This window comes from Lutra lutra, chromosome 1 (assembly GCF_902655055.1).
Source record: "Lutra lutra chromosome 1, mLutLut1.2, whole genome shotgun sequence".
NCBI classification, from domain to species: Eukaryota; Metazoa; Chordata; class Mammalia; order Carnivora; family Mustelidae; genus Lutra; species Lutra lutra.
The window spans coordinates 205,340,404-205,367,983 of record NC_062278.1 but is presented as its reverse complement, the minus strand read 5'-3'; the positions used below and the strand labels follow the sequence as shown (position 1 = coordinate 205,367,983).

Below are 27,580 nucleotides of genomic sequence, written 5' to 3'. Positions count from 1 at the left end.
AGGGACGCTGTTTGGGCGGTGCGAGCCCCCGGGGGGGGGGGGGGAGTAAGATTTAACCCCTTCCTCCCCTGCGGCCTGGTTTCCGCTACCCCTCTTGGCTCGCCTAGTCCTCCTCCCTGAGCCGGGTGGAACTTAGCTGGGACTAAGGATCCGCGCTCGGCTGGTGGAAGCAACGGCCCCGGGTACCTGAATATGACAAGGCGGATACCAAGTCTTGGCTTCTCTCGGAGGGTCCCCGCGGGATGGGGAGGGAAAGCCCCCAGATGGGCTGCGTGGGGACGCTGCTGGTAACCACAGCCTTAGCTCTTCTTAGGGTATCCCGGTCCCTGGGGCCTCTTCCGCCTCCCACTCAGGGCGTCCCCTTAAGACCAGGCACTGTCTGACACTGAAGGTGCTCAAGGCCTCCCTTCAACTCTGTACATCCAGACCTGAAGTGAGGCAGCCAGAGGTTTCTCTCCAGCACACCTGGCATCTCGCCCGGAAGGCTTGCGGGGAAGGAAGGCGATGTCCTGGCCAGCTGCAAGTCTGAGAGGCTAGTAGGGGTCAATGCTGTTAAGGGGCTCAGGGGTTGGCAAGGGCAGTTCCTAGAGGTGGTGGAGTCCTGGCCAGGGCAAATGCCAGGTTAGAATTGCAGGCCCTGAAGATCAAGTCATAGTGCTGACACCTTGAGGAGAGAGGGTTTCCGTGTCGCCTTACTTCCAGCACCTTTGCTCATACTTCAGGCCCCTGATCACACGGCACCGGTCCAGAACTCAGGGTGAAAGAGATAGGAACCTGTTCCAAATGTCAGATGAAATTAGCTAAAAATAGCTGAATATTGAGAGGGGGCAGCGCTCAGATTTCTCCCAAAGGTCAGGTTGGTTTGAATAATTCATAACCACCCTTCTACCCCACACACCCCACTCCCACCCCCAAACAGAAAGAGGCAATAACCATTTTCTATAGAAGTTTTAATCCCAAAACAGAGCGCGGCTTCACGGAACAATTTACACAGACAGGGAAAGGGGCCAGTGGGCTGGAGCAGGGGATCCCGGGAGAGGGGCATCTATAGAAGCTAGGACATAGCAAGGACAACCCCTTCTCCCCACAATGGGCCCCTCAACCCTTCAAGGGCTGGGGTCATTCTGGGTAAGGAGAGCTGGAGTCCTGGCTGGCAGGATTTGGCACCAGTCAGCAAAGTAGAACTTTTAATCTCCTTGGAAACTGCCTCCCAGGAATATGTGTGGGGGAAGGGGGGTGTCTGCACAGACCCCCTACAACCCTGCACAACCCATGGTTCCTAGCTATTAAAGGAGCCTACTCTGGAGGCCTTCTGGGTCTGCTGTTCAATAGGGGGCTCAGGGCTGACCTTTGGCCTGGGAGAGCTAGGAGCTAGAAACCCCTCAAGATGGCCAGGTCCAGGGTCCTCCAGCCCCTCTCCTGCCCTCTCAATCTTTTGCTTGTAAACAAGGGGGGGGGGACCACATTTTCAACTGTAAGCAAAGTGTAAAAATTTAAAGTTTTAAGTTGTAAACAAAGTTTTAAAATGTTTTAAATCTTGTCCTGTAAACAAAGTAACAAAATCTAAAAGTCCCCAGTTCTGGATGTCAAAGTAATAAAAGAGAGTTTTGTGAACAGGGTTGTAACAGTCATTTTTCCCTTTAGAAAGGAATAGAATAGGGTAGAACTAGCAGCCCAGGTGCCTAGGGCCAGGGAGGGTCCTGTAAACATGGGAGGCAGTGGCACCTACATTCTGTGTCTTCAACTCTCTTATTTCTGCTTCCTCTTGCTCCCCTGCCTCCCCCTACCCTTAGGAAGAAATTCTAGCACAGGGCAGTGTCAGGGAATCCAGTGGGACCACAGACAACGTTTGCCGGAAGCAGGGGCTGGCAAATGACCCCCTGGTCCACCCTCTCCAGGAATGTCTGAGTAGAGGCCTGAGCCCCTCCATGCGGGAGAAAGGGAAGCCTTGCTCTGTAAACATGACACGTGCGGCGCCCCACAGCATCAGTCCTAGGTCATAAGGCAGTAAGTGGCAGGGACTCCACATAAGAAACACACACATCCACGGGGAGGGGCAGCACGAGCAAAAGCCCCATGAGGAGGTCGGAGGACCCCTGTTTCCAAGACCAACCCCCAGTCCCTGAAGTTTGGCCCTTGGGGCATCTGAGAAAGAGCAAGGGTCAATTCTGTACTTTGGGCCCTAACAATATTCAGATCAACGGGCGGGGGGCTATGTGCCCCTCCTCTCTGAATCCACCCCAGTAAGATGAGAGGAAAGAGCGTGTGATTTGCCAGGGACCTGAATGGGGCCAAACACTGCACCTCTTACCCTCTGTCCCCTTCCCCCTCCCAGCCCAGCCTCAGAACCCCGGGAGACGGAAAAGCTGAAAAATAACATAAGCATATCTCTCTGGTTACAAAGGTACAAAACGTATAAAAGTCCTCCTTTCAGGTCCCTCCCCCTGCACCTGTTACACAGGCTCACAAGCTCACGGACAGAGCGAGGCGTCTCAGCACTGTGACAACAGGAGAGCAGGGGGTGGGGGTTGGGGTGGGAGGCTGCCTTGGGATCAGCCCCCGACTCCTGGAGTCTCTTCTGTTAGCTCAAATCCTCCATGGCCCTCAGCCGTTCCTAGTCCAGAAGTCTGCCCCTCAGGAGTGCCCCTCACTTCTGGGAACTCTGTAGAGTGGAATGCAATGGTCAGAGGTGGTTGGGGAAAGAACTCAGGGGCCTCTTGGCCTCCCCCATGGCCTGGCCCCCCACCATCTCCCTCCTCCCACAATCCCATCACCTTTTCCTCTCACTTCCCACCCCCTTACACCCATTCTGGGGTTCTCAGACCCCTTCATCCCTTCTGCACCCTGAGACCCATTAGCAAATCCCCCTGGTCCCCTGTCGTCTCTCTAGGCACTCAGCAAGCACCTGCTGTGGACGAACACTATGTTAGCTCTTGGCAGATTTGGCCTCAAGAAACCTCCACATCTCAGTTACTACAGACCCATTTTACAGATACAGAAACAGAGACTTGGGGAGGTCAAGAGTGACTCCAAAGCCCAAATCCCCGCACAGTTCCCCAGGAACTAACCCCCCACCAGCCTGACATCAAGGCTAGCTGTAGTTGGGCCCAAGCAATACTACTAGCTCTCCCTCAGCCCTGAGTCCAGCACCCTTCCAGAGTCCCTGGCACAAGGCCCTAAGCTCCCTGCTCCTCCTTCCTTTCTCCTCCTCTGACTCCCCTTGGGTTCTATTGGTCTCCTGCCCCACTCCTGGGTTCCCCCCCGCCCAAGCCTCCTTTCACCCTGCAGACCTCCATAGAGCCTGACCTAGCTCTTCCTCCTTCCTGAAACTCAACTCTTCTCTTGGCTTCCAAAGCCTGGCAACCCCTGGTGCCTCCCCACTCCCTCTCCAACTCCTGTGTATCCAGTGGCTTTCTGGGTATGGCTGCTGCTCCCTGCACTTCCAATGGCACGTGGGCCCCTGAGATGCACCAGGTCCCAATGTGTGCTCCACCCCGCAGTGCCTAGAGGCACGAGGAACTTCACAATACATGGGTAAATGATTTACTTTCAAGATTAGGGCTTCTGCCTGAATGAGATGCCCCCATCCCCGCACCAATTCTGGCCCCTCCTTGTCTGTTACCACCTCCTAGGCAAAGCCTCCCAAGCCATGATCCCTCCTTTCCCCTCGTCCCTTTTTATACCATGTTATCTCCTCCTTTTAGGCCTTGGCTCCTGCTCTCACCCCCTCCACTAGCTCAAGCCCTTTGGAAGGCATTTCCTTCACTTCCCTAGCCCGGAGGCGCAGGGGAGGGAGGCTGGCAGCACTCAGACACCCGGCGAGTCCCTTCTAACCACACCACCATTCCCTGCCTGTGGCCCGCTGGCTGCACCGAGCCTGGGTTAGCCCACGCTGCCAACCCACACCCCCATTCTGTGGCAAAACACAGGGCAGGGTCCCTAGAGGGTGCCCTAAACTGATGAGGGTGTGGGCAGGTGGCCACACCCTGCTTACTCTGAGTCTGGAGACAGCTCTGAGATGCTGTGGGACGTGGCAGAGCGTGGTGTGGAGGGCCCAAGCGCAGAGGCTGTGGCAGAAGGCGTGGCAGTGGTGTGAGGGCCCGAGGGCGTGCTGGAGGACTGCACAGAGGAGGAGAGAGCTGAGGAGTTGAAGGAGGCCAGGATAGAAGAAAGAATGTCCAGCTGCTCTGTGGAGGGGCCGTGGCTAGGGCCACTGGCTGGGTCGTCCCTAACTCTGAGCAGCTGTGGGGGTGGCCCGAGGCCTTCTCGTGAGGGGTGCCGGCTAGGCACATGGTCCAGCGGCTCCCCTGAGTTCGATCTCCTGGACAGAGAATCCAGGGGCCGGGATGGCAAGAGGGGGTCCCTTGAGAGTTGCCGCTGGGGAGACAGGGGCAGAGGCGGGGGCTGTGGGTCAAGATCCCGGGCACTGTGGGGCAGGGGCAATGTGTTCAACCACTCGCAGGGCGCCCCTGGGTCCAGAGCATCTCGTGACCCGAAGCGGCCGGCCCTGACCCCAGGGTAGTCCCTGGGTGGCTGCCTCCGTGGGAGGGTACTGCCCCGATCCCTGGGCTCCAGGCGTCCTGGCCTGGCATCCAGGCGTTCCTGGGAACCCGGCCGACTCAGGGGACGAAGAATGGGGGCAGGGGCGTCCTCCAGTCGCTCACGGCTCAGCTGCCGCCGGAGGAGCAGGTCCAGCTGTTCTCGAGAGGAGTAGCGGCTGGCTGGCTGTGAAAGGCTGCCTGTGGCCCCTCCAGCATAGACGCGACCATAGGAGGCAGCTGGCACAGCACGGTGGCCCAAGGTGGCTGCGCGGCACCAGGACAACTCAGGAGCGTCTCGGGTCTGTGGCACCAGTGGGTACTGCAATCGGTTCTTTAGGATGCCTGTGTGAGGGACAAACAGGAGCCAGGGTATGTATGGCTCCTAGGGTGGGGGCAGACACTCCCTGGGTCTAGGGAGGCAGCTGCCCCTACAATCCCTCTGACATGGGGCTGGGGGCAGAAACCCCTTAGGGAGCAGCAGAGGCAGCCCCTAGGGATTCCGTAGTGGCAGCAGCACAGAGCTCAGAGTGGGGAAGCAGCAATCCTCTGTCAGGACAGAGTCTGTCCCCATGGTGCACGAGTAGGGCAAACCCCCCTCACTTGAGATCAGAGGACGAACAGCCCCCAGAACCTGGCAATGCAGGCCAGGGTCAGAGGGCTTAGGAATCCCCTGGGTTGGGGTAGAAGCTGTCCCTCAGTTCCCTGAAGTATCGGCCAAATTCAGGGATTGTACCTTTCCTCTGGCGCTGGGCCCGGCCCAGGGAGGTTTCATCTCCACTGGTCAGGGCCAGGTCCGGCTGGTTGTTGTTGGCTGCGTCCTTGCTGGTGTCCAGCCCCAGGCGCCTTTCAGAGCCCCAGGTCTGCAGAGCACAGGGAGTGGCCTCGCACTCCCCCAGGGCTGGCCAGTAGGACAGGAGGTCATTGCCATCCACATCTGGGGAGCCAGAGCAGGTTACAGGAGCCTCTGAGTTGACCCCACTGTTACGGCCCCCACTCCCCCAAGTCTGACCCTCTTGCTCATGAAACCCTGGTCGTTCTGACTGAGCAGAGGTAGGAATGAGTGGGCGTCACTCAGAAATCAATGGAGAGGATTGCAGGTGAGGCTGTCACTTGAGAGGTGGACAGATACTAGGGGTGGGGGAACTTGGTGGCTGAGGGGTCAAGAAGAACCCTGAAGAACCAACCAGTTTGAACCCTAACCCTCAGGGAAGAAAAGGGGCTGGAGGAATGACATGTCACCCCGTAACATCTGACTTTGACCTTGTTACCCGGGCTGTTCCCGGGTCTCTAGCCAGCAGAACTGCTAGGAAGCTGGATGGGGAGAGGTGTGAGGGTGCCCGGTGATGACCCCACGTTCCCAGTAGGTCAGTCCCAGGAAGCCTCAGAGGATATCAGTGTCCCTGGGTCACACCCAAGTGGAACAGGGGGTGTCTCTTTTGGTCACTGATGGGGTCAGAGTATCCCCTCACCTTTGGGGTGAGAGAGGAGCCTCTCACTCTGGGCCGCACGGCGGAGTGGACGCTGGAAACGCCCGCGGGTCCGGCCATTGTCCTCGCTCTCCGAGGATGGGATGGACAGACTTCTCTCCTCCTCCAAAGACAGGTCACTGTCAGAGTCAGAGTCTGCAGCTGGAGTTGGGAAGGTCAGAAGAGGGAAGGCACATCAGCGGCTCGGGAAGACAAGGAACTTGGGGTTCAGCAAAGAGCCTGGGACTGAAGGTCTTGTGGTGGCTACAGTAGGGAGCTGGGGCTGGGGACCTAGGTAAAGCCTGGAGTGGGGGTCGGTGCAGAATGGCTGGGACTTGGCAGGAGAACCAGGTGTCCCCCGGCGCAGTGACCTGAAGGGAGCTCGCCGCACCACAGTCAGCTGCTGCTCTCAAGAAAGAGAAATGGGGGAGAGATCCTCCGCCTCCCCCGACCCCCAGCCCAGGCCCCTACCTCCACCGGCATCTCGATGGAACATGGCCACGTCCAGGTCAGTGGGGCCAGCATGAGCCTGGAGGCTGTGGTCAGTGTGGTCAGCAGTTGAGCCGTGTCGGACCAGGACGTTGTCCCTAGAAATGCAGGAGCGGCCCCACCCCCACCGTCAAAGAGGGATGTGATAGGGTGCTTTGGAGGCTGGGGTGTCTGTGCACACACAGGCCAACTGCTGTGGAATGGCTCCGAAGGCACCTCTGGGTGTGTGGCCAGAGGCGTATGGGCCCAGGTGCCAAGACAGGCAGAGCTGTCACCCCGGGACCTGGAACACCCACCTCTGGTCCAGTGGGACCAGTCTGAGCTGTAGAGACCCTGCCCGAGAAGGCCGCTCTGCTTACCTGAGGTAGCCGCAGCCCCGCTGGCTGTCTTGGTCCTGGGTCCGGCCAGAGCGGGCACTGCTCACCGAGGACACAGTAGAGGCACCCAGGGTGATGCGGATGAGGCCACTCTCTTCAAAGAGGGCTGTGTTGTTGTAAGCCCCATGCCCCTGCAGGAGGTGGGCGCCCACAGGCATGTGAGCCAGCTCTGCAGAGGCCACCTGGGGCGCCCGCCCCAACTCCCCAGCCCCGAGAGCCCCTCACCGTGCCCGGCACTGGCCTCGCTTCCTCGGGAGCTGCCTTCCTGCCCAGACAGGCCGGTGTCCAGGCTGCCCGAGCATCTGCATTCAGGACACAGAAGAGCAGCAGCACTGCCAGGCCCTGGGCCAGCGAGGGTCAGTGTGGGGTCAACGAGGGGTTAGCGAAAGTCAGTGAGAGATCAGAAATGAGTCACAGGTCAGAGCAGGGCCACCGGGAGGGGGCAGTCGGGGCTGGGAGAAGTCACTGCGGGTCAGCAAGGGGGACCAGTTACTGCAAGTTAGTGTGAGGGAGTGAGGAGCCCAGGGCTGACCCAGGAAGGGAGTCGGGGAGAGTCTTGGAGGCAGCAAGGGCTCAGAGGGGCACAAGTGACCAAGTCGGTGGAGGTCAGTGTGCGCCAGTGAGCGGCCAGGAGCCACAGCGCTGGAGAAGGTCAACCCAGGATGGGCAGCCCGCCTATCATCAGCCACCCAGCAGGAGTCAGCCCTAGACCAGGGCTCGAGGGCCCGCCCAGGGTTGGGGCCACCCGGCCGAAGCCCCACCTGGCCCAGGGCAGGGCGGGGTGCCGGTTACCTGGAGGCCGCAGAGCGCAGCGTGGAGGTAGTGGAAGGCTAGGACACTGTGGTTGACCGCCAGGAGGCCGAAGAGCCAGGAGGCACTGACCAGGAGAAGCAGCAGGAAGCAGCTGCGGAGGCTCCCGCTGTGGAGCATGGGAGGACATGGGGGACATGCAGACGTCACGCGGGGCTCAGGTAGGGGACACACAAGGGACATGGAAGGACAGGCAATCCCACAGGAACATGGCAGTTTCAGGAGGACACGAAGGGAGATGAGAGGTCACCGAACAAACCAGAAGGGTACTTAGGGAACCACGAGAGGACACAGGGGTGCTATGAGAGAAATGTGGAAGACAGGGGGGCAATGCAGGGGGTAGGGGGCTAAGTGAGCCACCCAGGCCACGGGAGCCTCTGCGGAGACAGCAGAGCAGAAGCACATGCAGGGCTGGAGGGTGATGGGGGCACCAGAGAGGGACCACAGGCCAGGGCGGGTAGGTCTGTGTCCCTGTGCCCAGAATCCCAAGTCCAGCCTGCCCAGGAGAGGACCCCCCACCTTCCCCAGCCAGCCGACTCACAGCACAGAGGTCTTCTTGGCCTCCCTCTGCCCCGTGGAGCAGGTTGTGCGGGCAGCAAGGAGAAGCATGGTCCCATTCATCTGGACCCGCGGCCAGACATGTGGAGCAGGGGCGGGGCAGAGAGAGACAGAGACAGTGAGAGAAAGAGAGCAACAGGGACAGAGAGAGACTGAGCCATACAGGGAGAGGCAGAACCAGGGAGAAACACCCACATGATCAGGAGATCAGAAACAGAGAGGTCCTTAGACACAGAAGAAGCCTGAGGTAGGCAACCAGGGAGGGACTGATAAATGGAGAAGGAGGTTCGCAGGAAGAGGCAGTCGAGTTCCTGACCCAACACCTCCCATCTCTGCACCAGGGGAGCAGAGGACAGAAGTTGGGGTGGAGCCCTGCAAGGCTGCAGACTGTCACCTGGCACCCCTCCACGGACACTGCCACACCTGCTGCGGGGCCGTGCCCTGATACCTGCCATGGCACACCTGGGTGGCCTCAGGTGCAGCCCACTCACCACGACGACCAGGATGACAGGGCCTGCAAAGCTCCAAATGAGGGGCTCGTGGATGGAGATCCAGCAGAAGTCAGGGTTCCCATAGCCCTCAGGATCCAGGCCCACAGCAAGGCCTGTCAGGGAGGATAGGAATGACAGAAGGGGTATGTTCTAGAGCGGGTGCCCCTTTCATGCACAGGGAGAAGTTGAGGGGGAGGGCGGAGCACACGGCATGGGGGACTGAGGTTGGGTAAGGATCAGGAAGGGGAGTGCGTGACAGAAGCCAGGGCTGCGGGGCCCTCACCCAGCAGCACAGCGGGGACGCCCCAGCCCAGGGCGTGGTAGAAGCGCATGGCGCCACGGTCCACGTTGCGTGGCTCCACCTGCATACGGTAGAGGTGCAGGCCGTGCACGAGGAGCCACGCGAAGGTGCTGAGGAAGAAGTAGTGCAGGAGGATGGCGACCGCCGTGCACACCAGCTGAAGGCAGGGGGAGGGGGGCATCAGCACCGCTTCCCCCTCACCCCGCGCCTCGGACCCCTAAACCATGGCACCTTACCCCGGCGTCCTGCCCTGACCCCTGGGCGCCCCCACCGGAGCCTCCCTGACCTCTGACCCTGAGCTTTGGCTCCAGGACTTCCTGGGCTGGGTGGTGGCATGAGGACACAGGCCTCCTGGCCCTGACCCTGCACCTGGTTGTGGGTCCTGTGGATTCCCAGCAGGAAGAGAAGCTCGGCCACGCCCAGGGCCGCCGCCACATTGGCATGGATGCCACGCATGTTGGACTTGAGGCTGCGCAGGCTCAGCAGGACAGCGGCGGTCAGAAGCAGCGCGGCCACAGACACTGCCATGACCACGTGTGTGAACACCGCCAGCAGCTCCAGGTCACCCTCCAGCCGCTGTGGGGACAGGGACGGTCGCTGGGGCGTTGGACAACCCTCCCCTTTGGCCTGTCCACATTCCTCAGCACCCGGAACACAGTCCCACCTCACGGGGGGAGGCGTCCATAAGGACCCCAAAGGTGCCTGTCCGACTGCAGCGACATCGGGCGTGAGACCCGTTCCTGTGCACCAGCTCACAGTCCCGTGCTGTCCACATGCCGTGCTGGTCCGCCCTGCAGCCACAGGGCAGTTAGACCTACCATCCCTTGCGGCACTGCCCTGTGGCCATGCGGGGGCGGGGGTGGTTTGTGACAGTTGGGGTAGGGGGGGGTGGGGGTGGGGCTGAAGCTGGGGAGCAGCATTCCTCATGGGTCTGGGTGCACAGGGACATGGGTGGGAGGCCACCCAGGGCAGGCAGGGTGCTCCAGGGACCACCAGGGGACCAAGGGTTCCCGGAGCGGAGGTCCTCACGGGCCAGGTGGGTCCCACTGCACGCAGATGGCCTTGCTCCGATTCGCAGTCTGCAGGAGGCGGAACTCCAGGCTGATCGGGGACTCCAGGACACCCCTTAGGAAGTTGCGTCGGTGGAACACAGCCACACTGACCACCGGGGAGTTCATAACAGGGTTCTGGGGGAGCCTGAGGAGACACCCCACCTGGGCTCGGACACCGCTGACCTCCTCAAGCTCTGAGTACCTACACCTCACGGTCTTCATGCCGTTGGCATGGCTGAGAGTCCAGGACGCCCCAGGGCAGAAGCTCTTTCTGGGCCACTTCAAGACCCTGAGTCTGGTGGCCTAGATGGGCTGCCATGGTTCCACATAACTGGCAGGCTCTCTGCACCAGGAACTTCAGATCCACTGCCCACCCTGGGGTCTGCAGCCTGAGCAGCTCCAGACTGTTTGCCTTAAAGGCCCTCCCTGACAGCCCCCTCTGACCTCCGCCCGCCAGCCTGTGCTTGCCAGTCGCTGTCAGCCAGTTTGCCTGTCTGCACCTGGCTCCCGTACCCCGGCTTTATGCGACCGCCCCCACTTGTGGCTCTCAGTCTGTCTGTCACTGTGCACAACCCATGGACGTGAGTCACAGGGAAGCCTGCATGGACAAGGCTCCCAGGGGCTGGGCACAGGAGCTGTCTCAGAATGACGGTGAGCCTGTTCATTTGCCCACCAAGAAAGGGATCCTAGCTGGGTCGAAACTTGCAGGAAGCTCAGGGGTGAAGGACCTAGAAATAATGCCTTCCCCATGGTACCTGGCTCCCCGGCGCTCGGCCTGGAACTGGGCAGGGAGCAGCTCCCCCAAGGTGCGGTAAACGAGGAGGATGACAATGGAGATCCCAGGCTCCGGCTCGGGCTCCGGAGGAGCTGGAGGAGGGGCCACACTTGAGGTAGTGGAGTTTTCCATGCTGCTGCTGCTTGTGGACAGAGCTGCGAGGGGAGGGAGAGGAAGCACCGTCAGTGGCCTCTGACCCCAAGCACCCACAAACCCAGCTCTGAACCAACCAAACACAGCATCAAGCATGGGAATCTCTTTCCTGAAGGCCTAGAACTGAGAGATGGGAGGAGCAGAAGCCCATGTTCCCTTCATCCCCAGGGCTGGATCCTGAGTGTCAAGGCCTGGGAGAGATCATCAGGAATGAGGGAGAGAATCTGGTGAGGTAAGAGTGCTATGGGGGGTTGACATGGGAGGGTCTCACGCAGGGGTCTGATGTGGGGCAGGTCTGGCTGGGGGCAGGTGTGGGGGGACTGGCAGGAGGGCGACATGCTGTCTGGCAAACGGGCAGGGAAACAGGAGCTGGGCCAGGGGTCAGCCAAGGGCTCTCACCTTCAGGCGGGGATGGCCGTGGGGACTGGGAAGGCAGCAGCACATGTGTGTGAGGGTCCCAGGCATCCTGGCCCCGGAAAAGGTTGCTATGGTAACGAGGGTAGCGACGGGTCCCCCGGGTGGGACTGGGGTGCTCCATGCGATCAATGCTGAGCACTGCCCAGGAAGAAGATGGGTAAGACCCAACCAGGATCTCCTCCCCATGCCGAAGGCCCCACACCCTCCTATCCCCATCCCGTACCCGCGTCCCACAAGCCATCGCTTCACGGCTACCAGCACAGAGAGTGTCCCTGCAAAGCAGCTGAGGGAGGGGGCACAACCTCCTGCCACTGACGTTGACATCCATGTCCCCAGCCCCTCTGGCCTCCAGGTCCCTGCCCCCCCCACGGGCTAGCCACCACCTACTGATGTTGGGCGTCACCAGCCCCACGGGATTCAGGTACGTGAGCTCCATATTCCTGGCCAGGGTGGCTGCGTACTCCTCCAGATGCTGCACCAGCCCCGCGCTGCCTGGGGAGCCCCCGGGGACCCGCTGCCCCAGGGCTGCCCACAGGTCTCCGGTCTCCGGAGCAAGCAGCGCAGAGCCAGCCCACAGCAGATTCTGGAAGGAGGGAGATGAGAGCGGGCTCAGCGGCCTGAGGACGTGTGAGATGGGCAGGGTGGGGCTCAGGGGTCTGGCTGGGCACTCAGACCCCAGCAGGCAAGGGGCTGGGTCGGGAAAGGACAAGGGAAGAGGGATAGCCTGGGCTTCCAGTTCCCCAGGGTCAGGAGAGGACTGAGCAGGGGTCCCTGGGATGGTGAGCACAGGGCGCGGCCCTACCTCATTGAAGTGGGCGTCCTGAGTGGCTGTCAGACCGAAGCCCTGCTGGTGGCTCTCGAAAGCCAGCAGGTGGGCCAGCAGCCGGGCAGTGACTCGGACGTCCTGGCTAAAGTAGTGGTCTGTGCGGCCGGTCACCTCCCGCAGCCTCTGAGCCAGCTTCTTGGCCTCCACCGTGTCCAGGGCGGTCTTATTCAGCTCCAGGCCGTCCAGCTGCCAGGACAAAGATGGGCATGGTCACTCTCTGGTCCCTTAAGCCTTTCTCAAAAGCTTCACCAGAAGAGGGGTTTGGCCAGATTAAAGGGCAACCAGGAAAAGTCCAGGAGGTCCAGGGCTGGGACATGAGGCCTTAGGGCCCAGCACAGGCCTGAGGAGGCCAAGGCCAGGCCAAGGGCCAGTGCAGGTCCTGAGGGAAGGGTCAGGTCTGGGCAGTCTCACCAGCAGGTTGAGTTCTCGAAAGGCAGGGGAGGTACAGTTGAAGAGGTCAGGCTCCAGCCAGCCCTGGTCCTCGTCACACAGCCTCACAGCAACACCTAGGAGCAGACGACCCCTGTCAGGCCCAGGGCCTGGACACCTTCACTGAGGAGGTGAGCACAGCACCATCCCCTAATGCAGGGGGAGTTCTGAGGCAGAGACCGGAATAATTGGCATCTGTGGCTGGACCCCGGGACACCGCAGCCCCAGCCCCCAGCCCAGGCAGGTCCTAGCTGCCTATCCATTAATTCTAGAGGGGGTCTGTGGGCCATTGTGAGCCACTGGTTACATAAAGCTGAGTACCAGGGCTTTCTCTGTCTCTTTCTTTCTCCATCTCTCTCTCTCTCCATCTCACACGCACACACATACACACACATATACACACAAGCAGAGGCCAGGCCAGGTTCACAGACACGTGGCCCAGGGCAAGCACACACACGTGTACCAGCACTCACATCTGCACACACGTAGATATGTGGACTGGGACAAACACACAGACACACGTGCTCTCTCATGTACGCACACGCAGACATGCTGACACAGACCAGGTTTTCCAGGGGTATCACGTGACCAAAGTGAGGGTGGGGTGACAGTTCTCACACCAGTTTTAACTGCCCCAGTGGTGGACTTTGCTGCCCTCTCTCCCTCGTCTGTGCGACTGGGATGGCGGTTGCATGAGAACTGATGTGGGCCTTAACAGAGCTTATAGCCACTAGCAAGGAGGACCGTGACTTAAATAAAGAACCCCCTCCCCTGCAAGACGGACTCACAGACACGTGCGCAGGCACAGAGAGACACACACATGAGCATGCAAACACAGACCATGTCTGTCCAGCCACTGTGAAGACCTCAAGCAGCAGGGAGGGTTCTGCGGGGACCTCAGGCAATGGGGAGGGGTCCTTAGGCAGTGGGGAGGAGTCTAGAGGGTCCTCAAACAGAGGGGAGGGGTCTTTTGTGACCTCAGACAACAGGAAAAGCCCTGAAGACCCCGGGAGCTGAGGAGGGGTCTGCAGTGATCACAGGAAGTGGGGAGGGGCCTGAGAGGAGCTCAGGCAACAGAAAAGGCATCCTCAGAGAGTGGGAAGGGTCCTCCTGGGACTTCAAGCAGCTAAGAGTAGTTTTCAGAGACCTCGGGCTGCAGAGGATGGGTCCGCAGGGATTTCAGGCAGCAGGAGGGGTCTGCAAAAGCTCTGGCAGTGGGGGGGGCAGCACACCTGAGCAAACACGTACCCCTTACCTGCACCCCGCAATCCTGCCCAGAAGCCAAGAGAAACAGACGGAGGCTCAGTGAGGGCATGGGGAGGGACCCAGAGCCCCCAGGAGGTAGTGAGGAGCCCACAAAGACCCCCTCCCCGACTCCCACTTCTTTGCAGGAGCAGGGCCTCCCAACTCAGAAAAAGAAGTAGCTCCAGCAGTCAGAGGACAGGCCTACTCCCACCCTCACTGATGCCCCTGCCCACCCAGGTACTCACCCAGCGCCCCCCGAGGACAAGGCACTGAAGCCAACATGCCAAACTTGGTCTGAGGCCACCACACACCAGATCTCAGGGACTTGGGACAGGCATCATAGAGCACTAGGGAGAGAGGAGGCACTGAGGCAGACAGCCGGGGGCTGAGGCCAATGATAGCCATACCCACGGCTCCTCTACCACCCACAGCAGACCCACCACCCACCACCCACCACTCCACTGCTGACCTTATTACAGGAGCCGGCCTATCAGATTCTGTGACAAGTCATTGAAGTACGTGGGGCAAATGTGGTCCTTAGTTGCCAGCGGTCTCCTTTAGGAAAAACCTTCCAGAGCCCCTAGCTAGGGAGCCAAGCCGGCGAGGCGACTTGGTGGCAGCAGGCCAAAGGCGGCCCTCTCTATGTGGCACTGCATGGAACCCGCTCACCTCGGCAGCCACTGGCGGTCACCTCTGCAAAAGGACTGTCACAGCTGTTGCACTGGCGGCCGAGGGCTCCTGGGCGACAGGGGCACTGCCCACTGTGGGGTGCACATGAACGCGAGGTAGAGCCCACCGGGTAGCAGTCACACGGAAGGCAGGAGTCACTGCCCCGCGGTCGGTAGTGGAATTCCTGTTTGAGAATGGATCAGGGAACTGAGGTCAGAGATCAGGGCTTAAGGTCAGGGCCTCAGGCCTGGGGAATGAGTGGAATCAGGGGTAATCAGGGGAATCAGGCCGGAAGGAAGGTTGGACTTCAAACAAAACATAAGGGAGAGATCAGATGTCAAGGACAAGAGGCGGCAGTTAGGTGACAGGACAGAGTAAGAGGTTAGGGCTTGAGTCGGGTAGCAGAGATGAGCAAGTTGGATAAGAATCACAGATCATGGCTAGAGAAAAATTCAAAGGTCAGGGGTCGGGGCCAGGAATACCTTGCAGTGACACTGCCCATTTGTCTTATTACAGTTGGGGTCAAAGCCCTTGTGAATGTCGCAGTTGCAGGGGCCACAGCTTGGGCTCCCCCACCAGCCCCGTGGACACTGCTGGTCCATCCTGGAGGGAGAGGGCCAGGTGAGATGCCGCCACGTCTCAGTGACCCTCCCCACGCCCCACCAGGTCTTTCCATCATCTCAGCCTCCAGCCCCTCACCTGTGCTCACAGTGGTGCCCAAAATAGCCGCCCGCACAATCGCAGGTGTAGCCATGGGGGGCTCCTGGAAGGTGGCGGCAAGACCCCTGGTTCTGACAGGGGTTCAAGAGGCAGGCGTCCACACACCCTGGGCCATAGTAACCTGCAGGTTGGGTCAGCAAGCTTAGGACACCTGGCCACAGCATGAGTGGAAGAAGGCACCCGTTCTTCCCATACCTGCCTCCTCCAGGCTCTTCACCATGAGCCCCTGGTTCCCGCCCAGATCACTCTACCCTACCCCCAAGTCACACCTGGCCAGCAGGTGCAAGAAAAGGTCTGCCAAAGATCTCGGCAGTCCGCGTGGGGTGGGCAGGGGCCAGATGCACAGGCGTTGGTCACGGCACAACCAGGTTCCACGTTCACTCGGTGGCTGGGTGGAAGCAGGGCTGGGGATCCCAAAGGCGTGGAGCCAAGCCACACCCCCTGCGGACAGAGCCACCAAGGTGTGAGACCCATGTCAAAGCACCCCGGTCCCTGCAGAGCCAGCCACCTGATCTGATGACCCCTGACATGCAGTCTCCCTCAGGCTCCCCAAAAGACCCAGTCCCTGACCCCCAACATCCCCAATTCAGCCCCCCCATGGGACCCCTAATCATGCTGTTCCTGACACAGATCTCTAATGACCCTTGATAATCTAAGCTAGATCCTCACCTCCAACAGTGCAGAAAGGCCTGACTGTCTCTGATGGCTCTGGGTCACATCCCTCCCTGTGCCAACCCCTACGTGGATGCAGCTTTTCAGGTCCCAAGGTGCTCCTAACCTCTGACCACTCACCCTAATGGCCCATACCATGTTCCCATGCTGAACCCCACCTGGATACAGCCAACCAGACCCTGAGGAACCTCCTCTTCACTGCTGGGGGGCAGGCCTCCCACATGGAGTCGCTTTACTTTCAGACCCTGCAGTTCACTCCCCACTGCCATGGTGTCCTGGGGGAGGAGGACAGTCAGCACTGGGGGTGTGGGGGCACCTGATGGATCCCTGCCCTGCCCTGCCCCAGAGTCAGTCTTGACCTTGTCCTAGCCCTGCACAGCCATCCTCTGTCCCTCTGGACCAGGGGAACGGTCTGGGAATGAGCAGCCCCTGAGTATGGAGGACCCGGCTGGAGCATGAGGGATGCATAATAGCAAGGTTTTGGTCAAGAACTGGGCCCAGAGAGGCCTCTCTCCTGGACCCAAATAGAACCCTGACATTTCATGGCTTTGAATTAGGGAGGTCAGGGCAAGGAACAAAGGGGGTTTCCAAGAGCTCAGGAATATCCCAGCTGCAGAGGTACCCCAAGACCAGACCAGAAATCTGCATATCCTCTCTGACATGACCAGGCCTGGCAGCAGAGCAGCCTGGCTGGCAAGGTAGGCTCCAAGCAAGGGTATAACGAGGGCACTGCAGGGAGAGTGCGGTACAGTGGAGGGAACCGAGAGGAAATGGACCAGGGAGGGGGTCTAGTGGGAAGACTGAGAATGGACTACCGCAGAGTCAGAAATCAGACCTGAAAGAGGCTAAAGTCCAATGAAACCATGAGGACATGATGGCCCCGCCGGCCCCCTGGCTCCTCCTGCAATTCCAGCCGCAGATCATGCCACCGGCCATCACTGACAGTCACCTGGTCCAGGAGGAGGTGGGCAGCACGGCCCGAACCCCTGGTCACCGTCACGGACAGCAACCCCCGATCCAGCTGCAGATAGAGAAGCACAACCCTGGGGTCAGGGGTCCAAGATGGGCTGGGGCTGGGAGTGTCAGGAGGTGAGGTCTGGGGCCTCAGATGTCAGCACCGCAGGGTCAAGGCTATATTTAGCACACAGGGGATTGTGCCTGGGGATGTCATGTTGCTGAGAGGGAAGTTAGGGGCCAGACGTCAGGGTCAGGGGTTGGGGATCAGTGCAGCTAGCACAGAAGAGATATTCTGGGGCCCTGCACCTGCAGAGGATATTATGGTGGGAAGGAAGGTCAAGGGCTAGGGTCCAGAGCAGGGTCAAATACGGTCAGGACACCTGGTAAGAGTAAGCAGGATGACCAGGTTCAAACCCAAAGGAATGTTGCTGGCGGCATCTGAAGTTGAGAACTGGGGGTTGAGGGAGGGGCCAGGAGGACAGACACACCTGACAGAGGAGCGTGCTGTGTGGCCCAGCCTGCACTTGCATCAGGACTCCCTGCGTCGCCCGTGTCCGAAATGCCAGGCCCAGATACCACGGCACAGACACAGCCATGTCATTTCCGAAGTCCCAGCTCAGTGTGCCATTGCCTCGGAAATGATGGGGATGGGCCATGGCTGAGGGGATAAAAAGAGCAGGATCACAGGCCCCACCTCAGGAACAGACCTTACCCTGCAGGCCCCTCTTGCCCCGTGCTGCCCACTCACTGAGCCTACAGTCTTTGCCACCGAAGCCCACGGGGCAGTCGCAGCTGAAGCCGCCCCAGCGTTCTGAGCAGAAGCCGCTGTTCTTACAGGGGCCCGAGTCACAAAAGTGCAGCTTGGCCTGGCAGCCTGGGAGAGGAAGGCACATGGAGGATGTGAGAACATGGGGGGAGTGGGGGGCACGAGTGCTAGACAGGACACGGGGGTCCAGAGGGGCCAAAAGTGGCCATGATTTCTGCCCTGTGTTCTCTCAGGGTGGAGTTGGAAGGAGGCGGGCCCTAAAGGCTAGGCTATGACACAACACTTGCTCACAAAGGAAACAAGGGTAAGGTCAGATATGGAATCACTCCACGGAGCCCTCCACCCCCCTCTCTAATACGGGGGCACGGACTACCTGCCATGGTGCCGTTGTTCGCGACAAAGGCTGCCATGTCCACTCGGCGGCCATCAATGTACAGGTCCCTCATGCAGCCAATGAAGTCCTTGTGTGACACGGGGAAGTTCTCGGGGAGGTTGGGGACACCCCCCAGGAGCAGAGGGCCCGTTAGGTCCAGGGACCTGGGGATCAGGGGTCCGCATCATTGTTGGGATAGGGGCCAGGGTGGGGTGGTTCCTGAGGGCCATAGGAAGTGTGTGTGGGGAGGTAGGACTCAGAGGGTAAAAGTGATTTAGAGGGGAGAGTAAGGCCTGGTTAGGGAAGAAGCTGGGATCTAACTTCAGTTGTAGGGGTGCACAGGAGAGCTCATGATGCACAGATAGTCTAGGGAAAGGTGAAAGAGGGGTTGAGGGCTAGGATGAAAAAGTGAGGCATTTGGGTGGTTGGTGAAGAGTCTGGGGTGCCAAGGGGGGCTGTGGCACATTAAAGAGAAGCAGGGAGCATGTGCACTGGGGACTGGGGACCTGGGGAACATGTGCACGAGTGGGGGGGTCTGAGAACACAGGGATGGAGCTAGGATGAGGTGGGTTTTCAATGTCCTCAGGGGGAGAGGGAAAGGGTGATCTGGGGAAGGGTGGGGAGTGGGACATGTGAGGGGTGGGCTTCGGCAGGCAGGTAGAGGGCATGGGGATCGGGGCTGGGGTCTCACTTCTTGGAGCTTGTTTGCACGCCAGCAGCTGCACATGAGTAGTTGCCAATGTCAGTCCCGAACTGCAGAGCCACGGCCACATCGCAGTCATCCACGCTTAGCACAGCCACCTTGTCCTTGGAGGGGCCCTGAGCACCCCCCAGGGCATCTGTCCGGGGCTAGAGACCCAGGCACACCACTCAACAGGATCCCCACGGTGACCCCTGAAGGGCAGAACCTGGCCTCCCAGCTCCCCTCACACTCCCATGCCAAGGCTGGTGCCCACCTTGTTGTAGTATCTTAGATGCACTGTGTGCCACTGTCCATCACTCAGGCCCCCTGGAACTGTGGGGCTGACCACTGTGTTGGACTCACCTGTGGGGAAGATACACGTGGAAGGTTGTCTGGAGCTGCCTAGTTGCCTCTCCCTCCCCACCCCCAGTCATAGAAACACAGCTACTCCCAGGATGTAGCATATGGTCCTGGATACATCAGATCAGTCCCATCTACTAGTGACCGCACTGGCTGGACCAGAGTGCCTCAAGACAGATAGGAGAAGCACACACATTGGACAGATGGACTTTCCCCCAGGGAATGGCTAGAACGTCAGATCCTCACTGATGTCTGTTTAGCATGGAAGTAGGTATTGAGGGGGTACAGTGAGGCAAACCTGAGGGAACTTGAGGCTCACACCCCCCCCAGCCATCTCACCCACACATGTACACCCGCCCCGACACACATCCATGGAAGCACCCACCCGTGGAATAGGTAAGCCGCACTTGCCCGGCCACGAGCTCCAGGGCCAGGAAGTCGTGCTTCTCGTTCAGGCGCCCGTTGTAGAAGAGCAGCCCACTTGGCTGCACTGTGGCAAACCTGGGTGGGGTGGACAGGGAGCGATGAGAAAGGATGCCGTGACGTCAGGGATAGTGCAGTGACGTCAGGGACAGTGCCGTTCCAAGACAACCCGGTGGGGCATCCCGGGAGGGGTGGTGTCCTGTGGGGGATCAGGATGGGGCAGCTGGGAATCTGAGTCAGGGTCTTGGAGGGAGCAGGGACAGCGTGGAGGCGCGCGGTGATAAGGGGCTGGCACCTACGAGAGGGACAGCGTGAGGTGGAAGCGCTGTCGCAGGCCACGGAACATGACGAACGAACTGGGAGGGAAGGAGCGCGCCGCCACCTCGCAGCGCGGGCCCTCGAAGGCGCCGCCCGCCGGGCACTGGCAGCGGAAGCCGCCGTCGGGCCCGTCGGCACAGGTGCCCCCGTTGCGGCAGATGCCCGGGACGCAGCGTCCAGCCTCGGTGTCCAGCTCACAGTCTTCTCCTAGGGGTCACACCGCGGCGGGAGGTCAGCGCCCCGCCCGCGAGGACTCCAGCGGGCCCCTCCCCTCAAAGACTCCCAGCCCTCTGAAAGGGCGAGCTCCCTGTGGGCACGCCCCCTGTCAGCCTGGCCCCTCCCCGCGTTCCCAGTGGCCCGGCCACGCCCCCAGGGCCCGCCCCCCTCCGCAGCCACGCCCCCTTCTCAGCCTCCGTCCGGCCGAGCGAGGCCTCTCTCTATTTCTTCAGCGCCTCGAGCTCCCGCAGGGCCCGGCTCTACCACTTCCGGCCCACTCGACTCCGGTACGCTCAAGACCGCCGCCGCACCCTCACTCGCACTGTAGTTCCGGCCCCAGCCCCGCAGCCTGCCCACCTGTGAAGCGCGGCCGGCACACGCAGGTGTAGCCCCCCTCGCGCCGCGCGCAGGCGCCGCCATTCCGGCACGGGTTGGAGTAGCAGAGGTCCAGCTCTGTCTCGCAGAAGTCTCCCGTGAAGCCGGGCGGGCAGCGGCAGCGCAGGCCTGCGATGGGCTGGATGGGTCGGAAGAGCGTGGAGGCCGAGGCCAGGAAGGGCGCGGACGAGTCGAAGCGCAGCACCGACACGCACTTCATGTAGTTCTCACACGGCTCGCGCAGGCACACGTTGTCGTCGAAGGGCAGCACGTCCAGGAGCGAGCGGGCGGCAAGGGCCGCGCGGCGCACGTATAACTGCTCTTGCAGCTCCTCGGAGCTGAACCAGGGACCCGCAGCGCCCGCCCCGGCCCCTCGTGGCGCCAGTGCGGAGAAGCTCACGTTGAGCACGGTGCCCCCCACGTCCGTGTCGTTCTGAATGTTGAAGATGAAGACGTCCTCGGCGGGAGTAGCAAGCACCGAGGCCACGCCTTCCAGGAAGTGGCCCAGCAGTGGCGATAGGAAGCGCTCCTGCCACATGTTCTCAAGGCGCACGGTCAGGCTGTTGGCCAGCAACTCCTCGGTGATGATGACCACGCGCAGCACACACTGCGCGGTCACGCTGTGCAGCCCATCTGCGGGTGGGGATAGGGACAGAGGACAGTGTGGGCTCAGTGGCTGCCCCTCCCTGGGACTCAGAGGGCTGGGGTCAGTGAATGCCCAGACCCCCAGCATCTCTGAGTCAGCAGGCTGACCTTGCCAGGCACAGGGCATCTGGGGCTTGGGACCAGCTCCCCCAGCATCAAAGAACAAAGTTGCTGCTTCCTATGCCCTCCCTCCAACATCAGCAGAGATCTGAGCCAGCCCATGGGTCAGTAAGTCATTCATCCAATAGCACACAAGAAGATCCCTAAGTGGTCATAACCCACCCTCCCCCAGGTTGTCGTGGTCAGAAAGACACCTTCACTCAAAACTTAAAGAGTTGCCAGGGCCACTGACCACCCACCCCTACCCCCAGCTTCGCATAGACAGGAAAACATCCCCTCAAAGAGACAAATGGGGTTCTAGACCAAGGATTACCCCTCCCCTATCTCTGGTCAGCAAACTGCTTTCCCACGGCACTAAAAGGGGCTCTGGCCCTCTGGCCACTCAACCCCATCCCACAGAACCCTGGCTCAGAAAGCTCCCTCTCTCCAGGAAGGTCTTGGACCCCGGCCACCCACTCCCTCCTCAGCATTCTTGGATCAGAAAGCTGCCCATCACCCCAGACCTGGGTCCTGTGATCTCAGTGGCCACCTTTCAAAATGAGGACAAGCTGCTTATATACCTTGTCCCCAGGCCCTAGTACACATTGAATGCTAACTAAGGATTGGTTGTTGAGTGAACTGAGGGATAATGAAGGCTGTGCCTCCTTTGGCAGAGCCAGGAGTCCATGCTCCAGAACTGGGGAATGAACACCAGCAGAAGCCCAGCTCCCAACCTCTGGAGCAGCAGACAGAATTGCCAGAGCCTCTCCCACCTGAACCCTCCTGTGAGGGAGTGTTTGTGAAAGTATGGGGCTGGAGAGGTAGGAAAGAGGTAGGTGGGGGCTCTGGACATATTCCTGAAGGGCTGGGCTGCAGTCAGCCTCTTAGATGGCAGCAAGGCCAATGTGTGCCCACTCTTTGTCTGAAGCTGCCAAAATAAGCTGCTGCTCTTGACCATTGAGCTATTGGCCTCCCTCCCTGTACAGATGAAGGTCAGTTCGGACCCAAAGTAATGCTTCATCTGGACAAGGGTGTGCTGTGGGCTGACTGGCCCATGCTGGCTTTTCCTGTGACCTCCCCAGCATTAACCCAGGACCTGCAGCCTTCTGGGAGTGGGGGCACTATCTCTAGTGTAGTAGGCAGTTCAGATGGTCTTTATGGGGTCTGCTAGATGTCCTAGAATCTCTGGGGTTCTGTGGAGTCTACCCAAGACCCTAAGCAGAGATTATGTGAACTTAACCTGTGAAGTCTATGGCAGATCCTGTGGGATGCAGGAACCCAGCACTTTAGGGATTCTTGGAAGGCTTGGAAATCCTTCTTGGTTTGAGATGCCCTGTGGAGCCCATAAGGCCCTGACAGGTTGAGGTCACTGGGTCACCTGTCCGCCCCCCATCCCTTACCTGTGACAGTCACCAACATGGAAGCTACCAGTGGGCGGTTGTTGTCTAGCTTACGGCTGAGTCGAAGCTCCCCGCTGGTCTGGTTGACCACCAGCAGCTGCAGCTCATTGCCCCGCTCGAAAGAATAGAAAAGGTGGTCAGAGACATCAGGGTCATAAGCTGGGATGCGTCCAATAACACCTGAGGGGAAGGTGTCTGAACGGTTGGATACATAGTTGTTGAAGAGGATCTGGAAGTTGTTGAGCACAGGGCTGTTGTCATTCTGGTCAACCAGGCGGACGTGCACAGTGGCCCGACTGACCAGAGGGGCAGACGTGGCCTGCACCACAATCACATATTCCTGGCGAGCCTCGTAGTCCAGGTCAATGAGTGCAGTCAACTCTCCAGAGAAGATGTCCATTTGGAACAGCTCGGGGATGTTCCCTTCCACAATCTGGTACATTATGTGGGCATTGGGGCCTTCATCAGGGTCTACTGCTGTGATCTGAGCCACCACAGAACCCACGATGCTATTCTCCTTCACTCGCACCTCAAACTCCTCAGCTGGGAAGACAGGTGCATTGTCGTTTACATCCTGCACCGACACCTGGATGCTGACTGGAGTCCGCAGTGGGGGCACACCTCGGTCCACTGCGTAGGCAGTCAGTTCATAGACTGGCACTGCCTCCCGATCCAGCCTCCTCACTGTGCGGACAATACCAGAGGTGGGCTCAATGGTAAAATCTCCATCCCCATCTTCCCCATTCTGGAAAGTGTACTGGACCCGGCCATTGGCATGAGCATCCCGGTCAGTGGCTGAGATCTGCAGGACACTGGTGAAAGGTGGAGCATCCTCGGATACCAGCCCCGTGTAGTGGGAAGCCACAAACTGTGGAGCATTATCATTCACGTCATTGACCATCACCTCCACGTAAGTGGTGTCTGCCTTCTGTGGGATGCCATTGTCCCGGGCTGTGATAGCCAGTGTGTAGGTCACCTGGTCCTCATAGTCCAGGGGAGCCTGTAGCGTAATGGCCCCTGAGTCTGCATCAATTCGGAACTGGGGCAGGTTGTCCTCCAGAAGATAGGTGATACGGGCATTTTCACCCACATCATCATCAGAGGCACTGATGACCACCACAGTGCTACCCACTGGCCGATCCTCATTCACACTCACAGAGTAGTGAGCACTTTGAAAGACGGGCCGGTGAGTGTTGGCATCTGTGATGTTGATGTGCACATAGCAGTGATCATGAAGGGCACGGTCAGAGGCGGTTAGCACCAGTTTGAAGTAGCGTTCCTGCTTGTAGTCCAGTGGCAGAGCCAGTGTCACCAGACCTACACCCCCCTGGGTGCTGATGGCAAAGCGATTCCGGGTGTTGCCACCTGTGATCTGGTAGCTGATGGCACTGTTGGCATCACGATCTACAGCGGTCACACTGACCACGGTGGTGCCCACAGCTGCATCCTCATTTAGCCGTAGGTGGTACTCCTTCATTGTAAACTCGGGCCGATTGTCATTAACATCTAGTACAGTTACTGTGACACTGGCTGAGGCCGAGAGTGGGGGTGTACCATGGTCTCGGGCCTCCACACCAAAGAAATAATGCTCCACAGATTCACGGTCCAGGGGACCACTCACAGAGACCCAGCCAGTGGCACTGTTTATCACAAAGGGCATATCAGGTGTCACACCAGTTAGGGAGTACTCCAATCTGGCATTCTCCCCGTGGTCTGCATCCACTGCCTGAATGTGGATGACTGAATGGCCCAGGGGTGCGTTTTCCAGTACAGAGACCTGGAAGGGTGTGCTGACAAAGATAGGAGTATGGTCATTGATGTCCACTACCTGGATGCTGGCCAGGCCTGTGTTGTTGGACAGTGGTGGCCGGCCCGCGTCTTGCGCCCGGATGCGCAAGGCATACTCTCGCTCGGCCTCAAAGTCCAGAGGTGCTACCACTTGGATCTCACCCGTGAGGCTGTCAATTGCGAAATGGCCACGGCTGTTGCCGCTGATGATGTTGTAGTGCACCAGTCCATTGGCATCCTTGTCCCGGTCGGTGGCTGTGACGCGCAGTACCACCGTGTGGGGGCGCACATCCTCGCGCACCTGAGCCACGTAGCGCTTCTCGCTGAACTGGGGCGCGTTGTCGTTTTCATCCAGCACCGTGATGTGCACACGCACAGTTGCAGAGCGCGGCCCGGGCTCTTGGCCTTGGTCGCTGGCCTCCACAACCAGCTCGTAGCTTTCCATGTGTTCGCGGTCCACGCGACCGCTGGTGCTTATAAGGCCAGACCGCGGATCGATCTCGAAGGCCGCGGACGCCGCGGCACGCGCAGCTGGCGGCCCCACGAAGCGGTAACGCAGATTGGCGTTGGGGGGCGCGTCTCCGTCTGTGGCACGCAACTGAAGAATGGGGTAGCCCTCCTCCACGTTCTCCCGAAGCGTCTCCCGGTATTGCGCCTGCTCAAACACCGGCGCGTGGTCGTTGCGGTCGGCCACTGTAACAGCCACCATGGTGGTGGCCGAGAGGCGCGGCGAGCCGTGGTCCTGCGCCGTCACGCGCAGGTAGTGCCGTTCCATGCTCTCGCGGTCCAGAGCAGCCTCTGTGCGGATGAGGCCGCTCAGTGGGTCAATGCTGAAGAGCTCCAGCGAGCGGCTGTTCATGAGCGCGGCTAGCGAGTAAACTAGGCGACCCGCCTCGCCTGCGTCCGGGTCCTGCGCCACTACGCGTAGCACCGCGGTGCCCGCAGCCTCGTTCTCGGGCACTAGAGCCTGATAGTTGTACTGCGGAAACTGCGGGTGGCGGTTCGCGGCGCGACGGGGGCGGACCCTGCTTGCTGGGGGTATTCTCCAGACTCTAGGCCGAGCCGGGACCCCCGGGGGGCGCGGCCCGGGGCGCTGCGGGAGGAAGCGGCGGCGGAAGAGGCTACGCGAGCGCATGCGCTCGGGCGTGGGCTCGGGAGCTGTCCGAGACTCGCGCGGTGCTGAACCAGACTCGGGAGCTGTCCTCTCTGTGCGCGGTGCTGAATCCAGCCCAGGGCCAGATCCCGCAGCCCTGGGGGAACAGTCGGGCTGAGGGACTGTTCTCTCCGTTCGAGATGTCGCAGTTCTCTCGCCCTGACCCCTGCGCCTCGGCGCCCACAATTCCCCGCAGCAACGCATGGTTCCCACTTTTTTCGGGGTGCCTCTCCCAGCATTCCTCGGGGAGGACACAGGCTTGTAACCACGGGGCCGAACCAGAAGATCGGAAGGGAAGGGCGAGCTGTTCTCCAGGCTCGGGACCCCTGGGGACAGAGCCTCTGGAGACATACTATCTCTTCGCAAGGGTCCTGTCTGACCGCAAGAGGAGACCTCTGTGCGCCAGCATAAGAGAGACCCTGGTCCCTGTCCTGTTTCTCGCCCGCGGCTGTCTAATGCCTGGACCCCATATTTCGCCCCTAGCCCCCCGTCCGGATGCTTAGGGGGCCCTCGACCACTCTGGGCGCTTTGCCTTCCCCCTCGGAGACCCACGAAGACAGGCTCCCTGACTTCCAGACCAGGCTCTCCATCCTCCTGGACCCCGGGCGTTTCGGGACAAAGAGCTAATGCTCCGCCACCGGTCCGCGCCCCTGGCCCCGTAGCGGCAGCTACTCCTGGGTCCCAGCCTTGGCCCCCGTCGACCCCCAGCTCCTCCCGGCTGAGAGGGAACAAAGAGAAGAGGAGAAGGAGCAGGAGTAGTGGGGTCGTCGGCCCCCTGAGACTCCACCACGGCGGCCGCCTCGCCATCACCCCCCGCCTCCCCACACGGCCTCCACCGCCCCTCGCCCCGGTCCGGGCCTTGGGCCCGCCCCGCCGCTCAGGCCCCCTCCCGGGCCCCTGCCGCCGCCCCGGTCCCCCGCCTCTCGGCCTGTCGCTCCGCGCCGCCTCCGCCCTCTGGGCACCATCTACTCCGCGGCCAGAACCCCTTTGGCATGCGGCCCCGGCTTTTGCCGCCCCCACCACAGCATCCCCGACGCTGCTGCCGCCTCCCGCCGCTCCAACATGGCTCCCGGCCTCCGCGATGGTTCGTTCCACCTCTGCCCCGAAGCCCCAAATCCGGTGGTACAGCCCATTGCGCATGCCGATTCTGACAATTGAAGCTATTGCCGCCATCTTTGTTAAGGGCAAAGCGCAACTGCTGCCCGTGGTGCTGAACAGAGCTAGAAGGTTCGCCGTCCCTGGATCCATCCTCCTTGCTCTGAGCCACCGCCCTTACCCTCCTTCTTTCTTCTAGGCGCGGTCCCCCATCCTTTCTTCTACTTGCAGGTCTTCTGTCCTCCTTCCTGAGCACTCGTTCCGAACACTGTCCTAGATTTTGGTCTGAAAATGTGGTGCCCATGATGTGCAGAGAGCGTTTTCCTGACTCTTGGCAGGGGTACTAAGTGCAATCCTGGGGGTGGAAGGGACGTTGACTGGATGGGGACTTGGGACGCCAGACCCAAAGTTAATAGCTTGAACTATTCGATCAGTGAGTATTAACTCATGAAACATGTCGCGACCATCTGCCTGTTTGGAGCGTCTCTGCAGATCAGGGACTGTAGGTGACCCGCCCAAGGCATGAGTAGAGACCAAACTCTTCTCTGCCTTCCTGGATCCCGGCAGTCTCCCGCGCTGGGGACCCCTCCACTGGAGGCTATACCCTCCTCCAGGCCGGGGTCTCGAGTGCTCTGGGATGCCACGTGGAGCCCGACGTTGCCACAGGGCTGCAGCCACGGCTTCCTCGGATCCCCGCCCCTCGCCCGCCACGACCGCGTCCCTTAACCCCTTGAAGGGACTAGCGGAAGCTTAACCCTCCTCCCACGATTCAGTACAGTTCTCCCAGCGCTGAGCAACTCCGACGCCAATCGGTCCCAGCTGGCCAATGGACAGACACCGCCAAATTGACGTCACAGAAAACGACACCAGGTTAGGGGAGAACTATTGGCACAATGGGAGGCTCCGCCCCCGACGGCGGACTCATTGTCTGAGGGGAGG

The 27,580-nt window shown here is 60.3% G+C and overlaps 1 protein-coding gene across 3 annotated transcripts; it reads right to left on the bottom strand.

Annotated features, from left to right (window-relative positions):
• Positions 1-304: 304 nt before the first annotated feature.
• On the bottom strand, positions 305-27,363 carry CELSR3 (cadherin EGF LAG seven-pass G-type receptor 3). Of its 3 annotated transcripts, XM_047694529.1 has the most exons (36): positions 22,606-27,363; positions 20,444-21,094; positions 19,852-20,077; positions 19,515-19,630; positions 19,044-19,132; positions 18,779-18,936; positions 18,088-18,251; positions 17,697-17,822; positions 17,437-17,606; positions 16,827-17,012; positions 16,150-16,266; positions 15,589-15,760; positions 15,299-15,440; positions 15,082-15,202; positions 14,600-14,783; positions 14,176-14,277; positions 13,941-13,955; positions 12,668-12,762; positions 12,233-12,442; positions 11,818-12,013; positions 11,413-11,568; positions 10,841-11,015; positions 10,063-10,230; positions 9,698-9,824; positions 9,403-9,609; positions 9,016-9,190; positions 8,733-8,845; positions 8,225-8,304; positions 7,666-7,792; positions 7,099-7,215; positions 6,856-7,004; positions 6,479-6,594; positions 6,011-6,169; positions 5,275-5,475; positions 3,995-4,883; positions 305-2,662 (listed from the first exon to the last, which is right to left on the bottom strand). In XM_047694529.1, exons 1-36 carry the CDS (start codon positions 26,792-26,794, stop codon positions 2,635-2,637), a joined length of 10,416 nt encoding a protein of 3,471 aa, XP_047550485.1. In that variant the 5' UTR covers positions 26,795-27,363; the 3' UTR covers positions 305-2,634. The 3 variants fall into 3 exon arrangements, 2 of the variants coding, with proteins under 2 accessions (XP_047550485.1, XP_047550491.1); XM_047694535.1 differs by lacking the exon at positions 13,941-13,955 and having other exon boundaries at positions 22,606-26,363; XR_007121433.1 differs by lacking the exons at positions 305-2,662; positions 3,995-4,883; positions 5,275-5,475; positions 6,011-6,169 and having other exon boundaries at positions 7,099-7,175; positions 22,606-26,363.
• Positions 27,364-27,580: the final 217 nt, after the last annotated feature.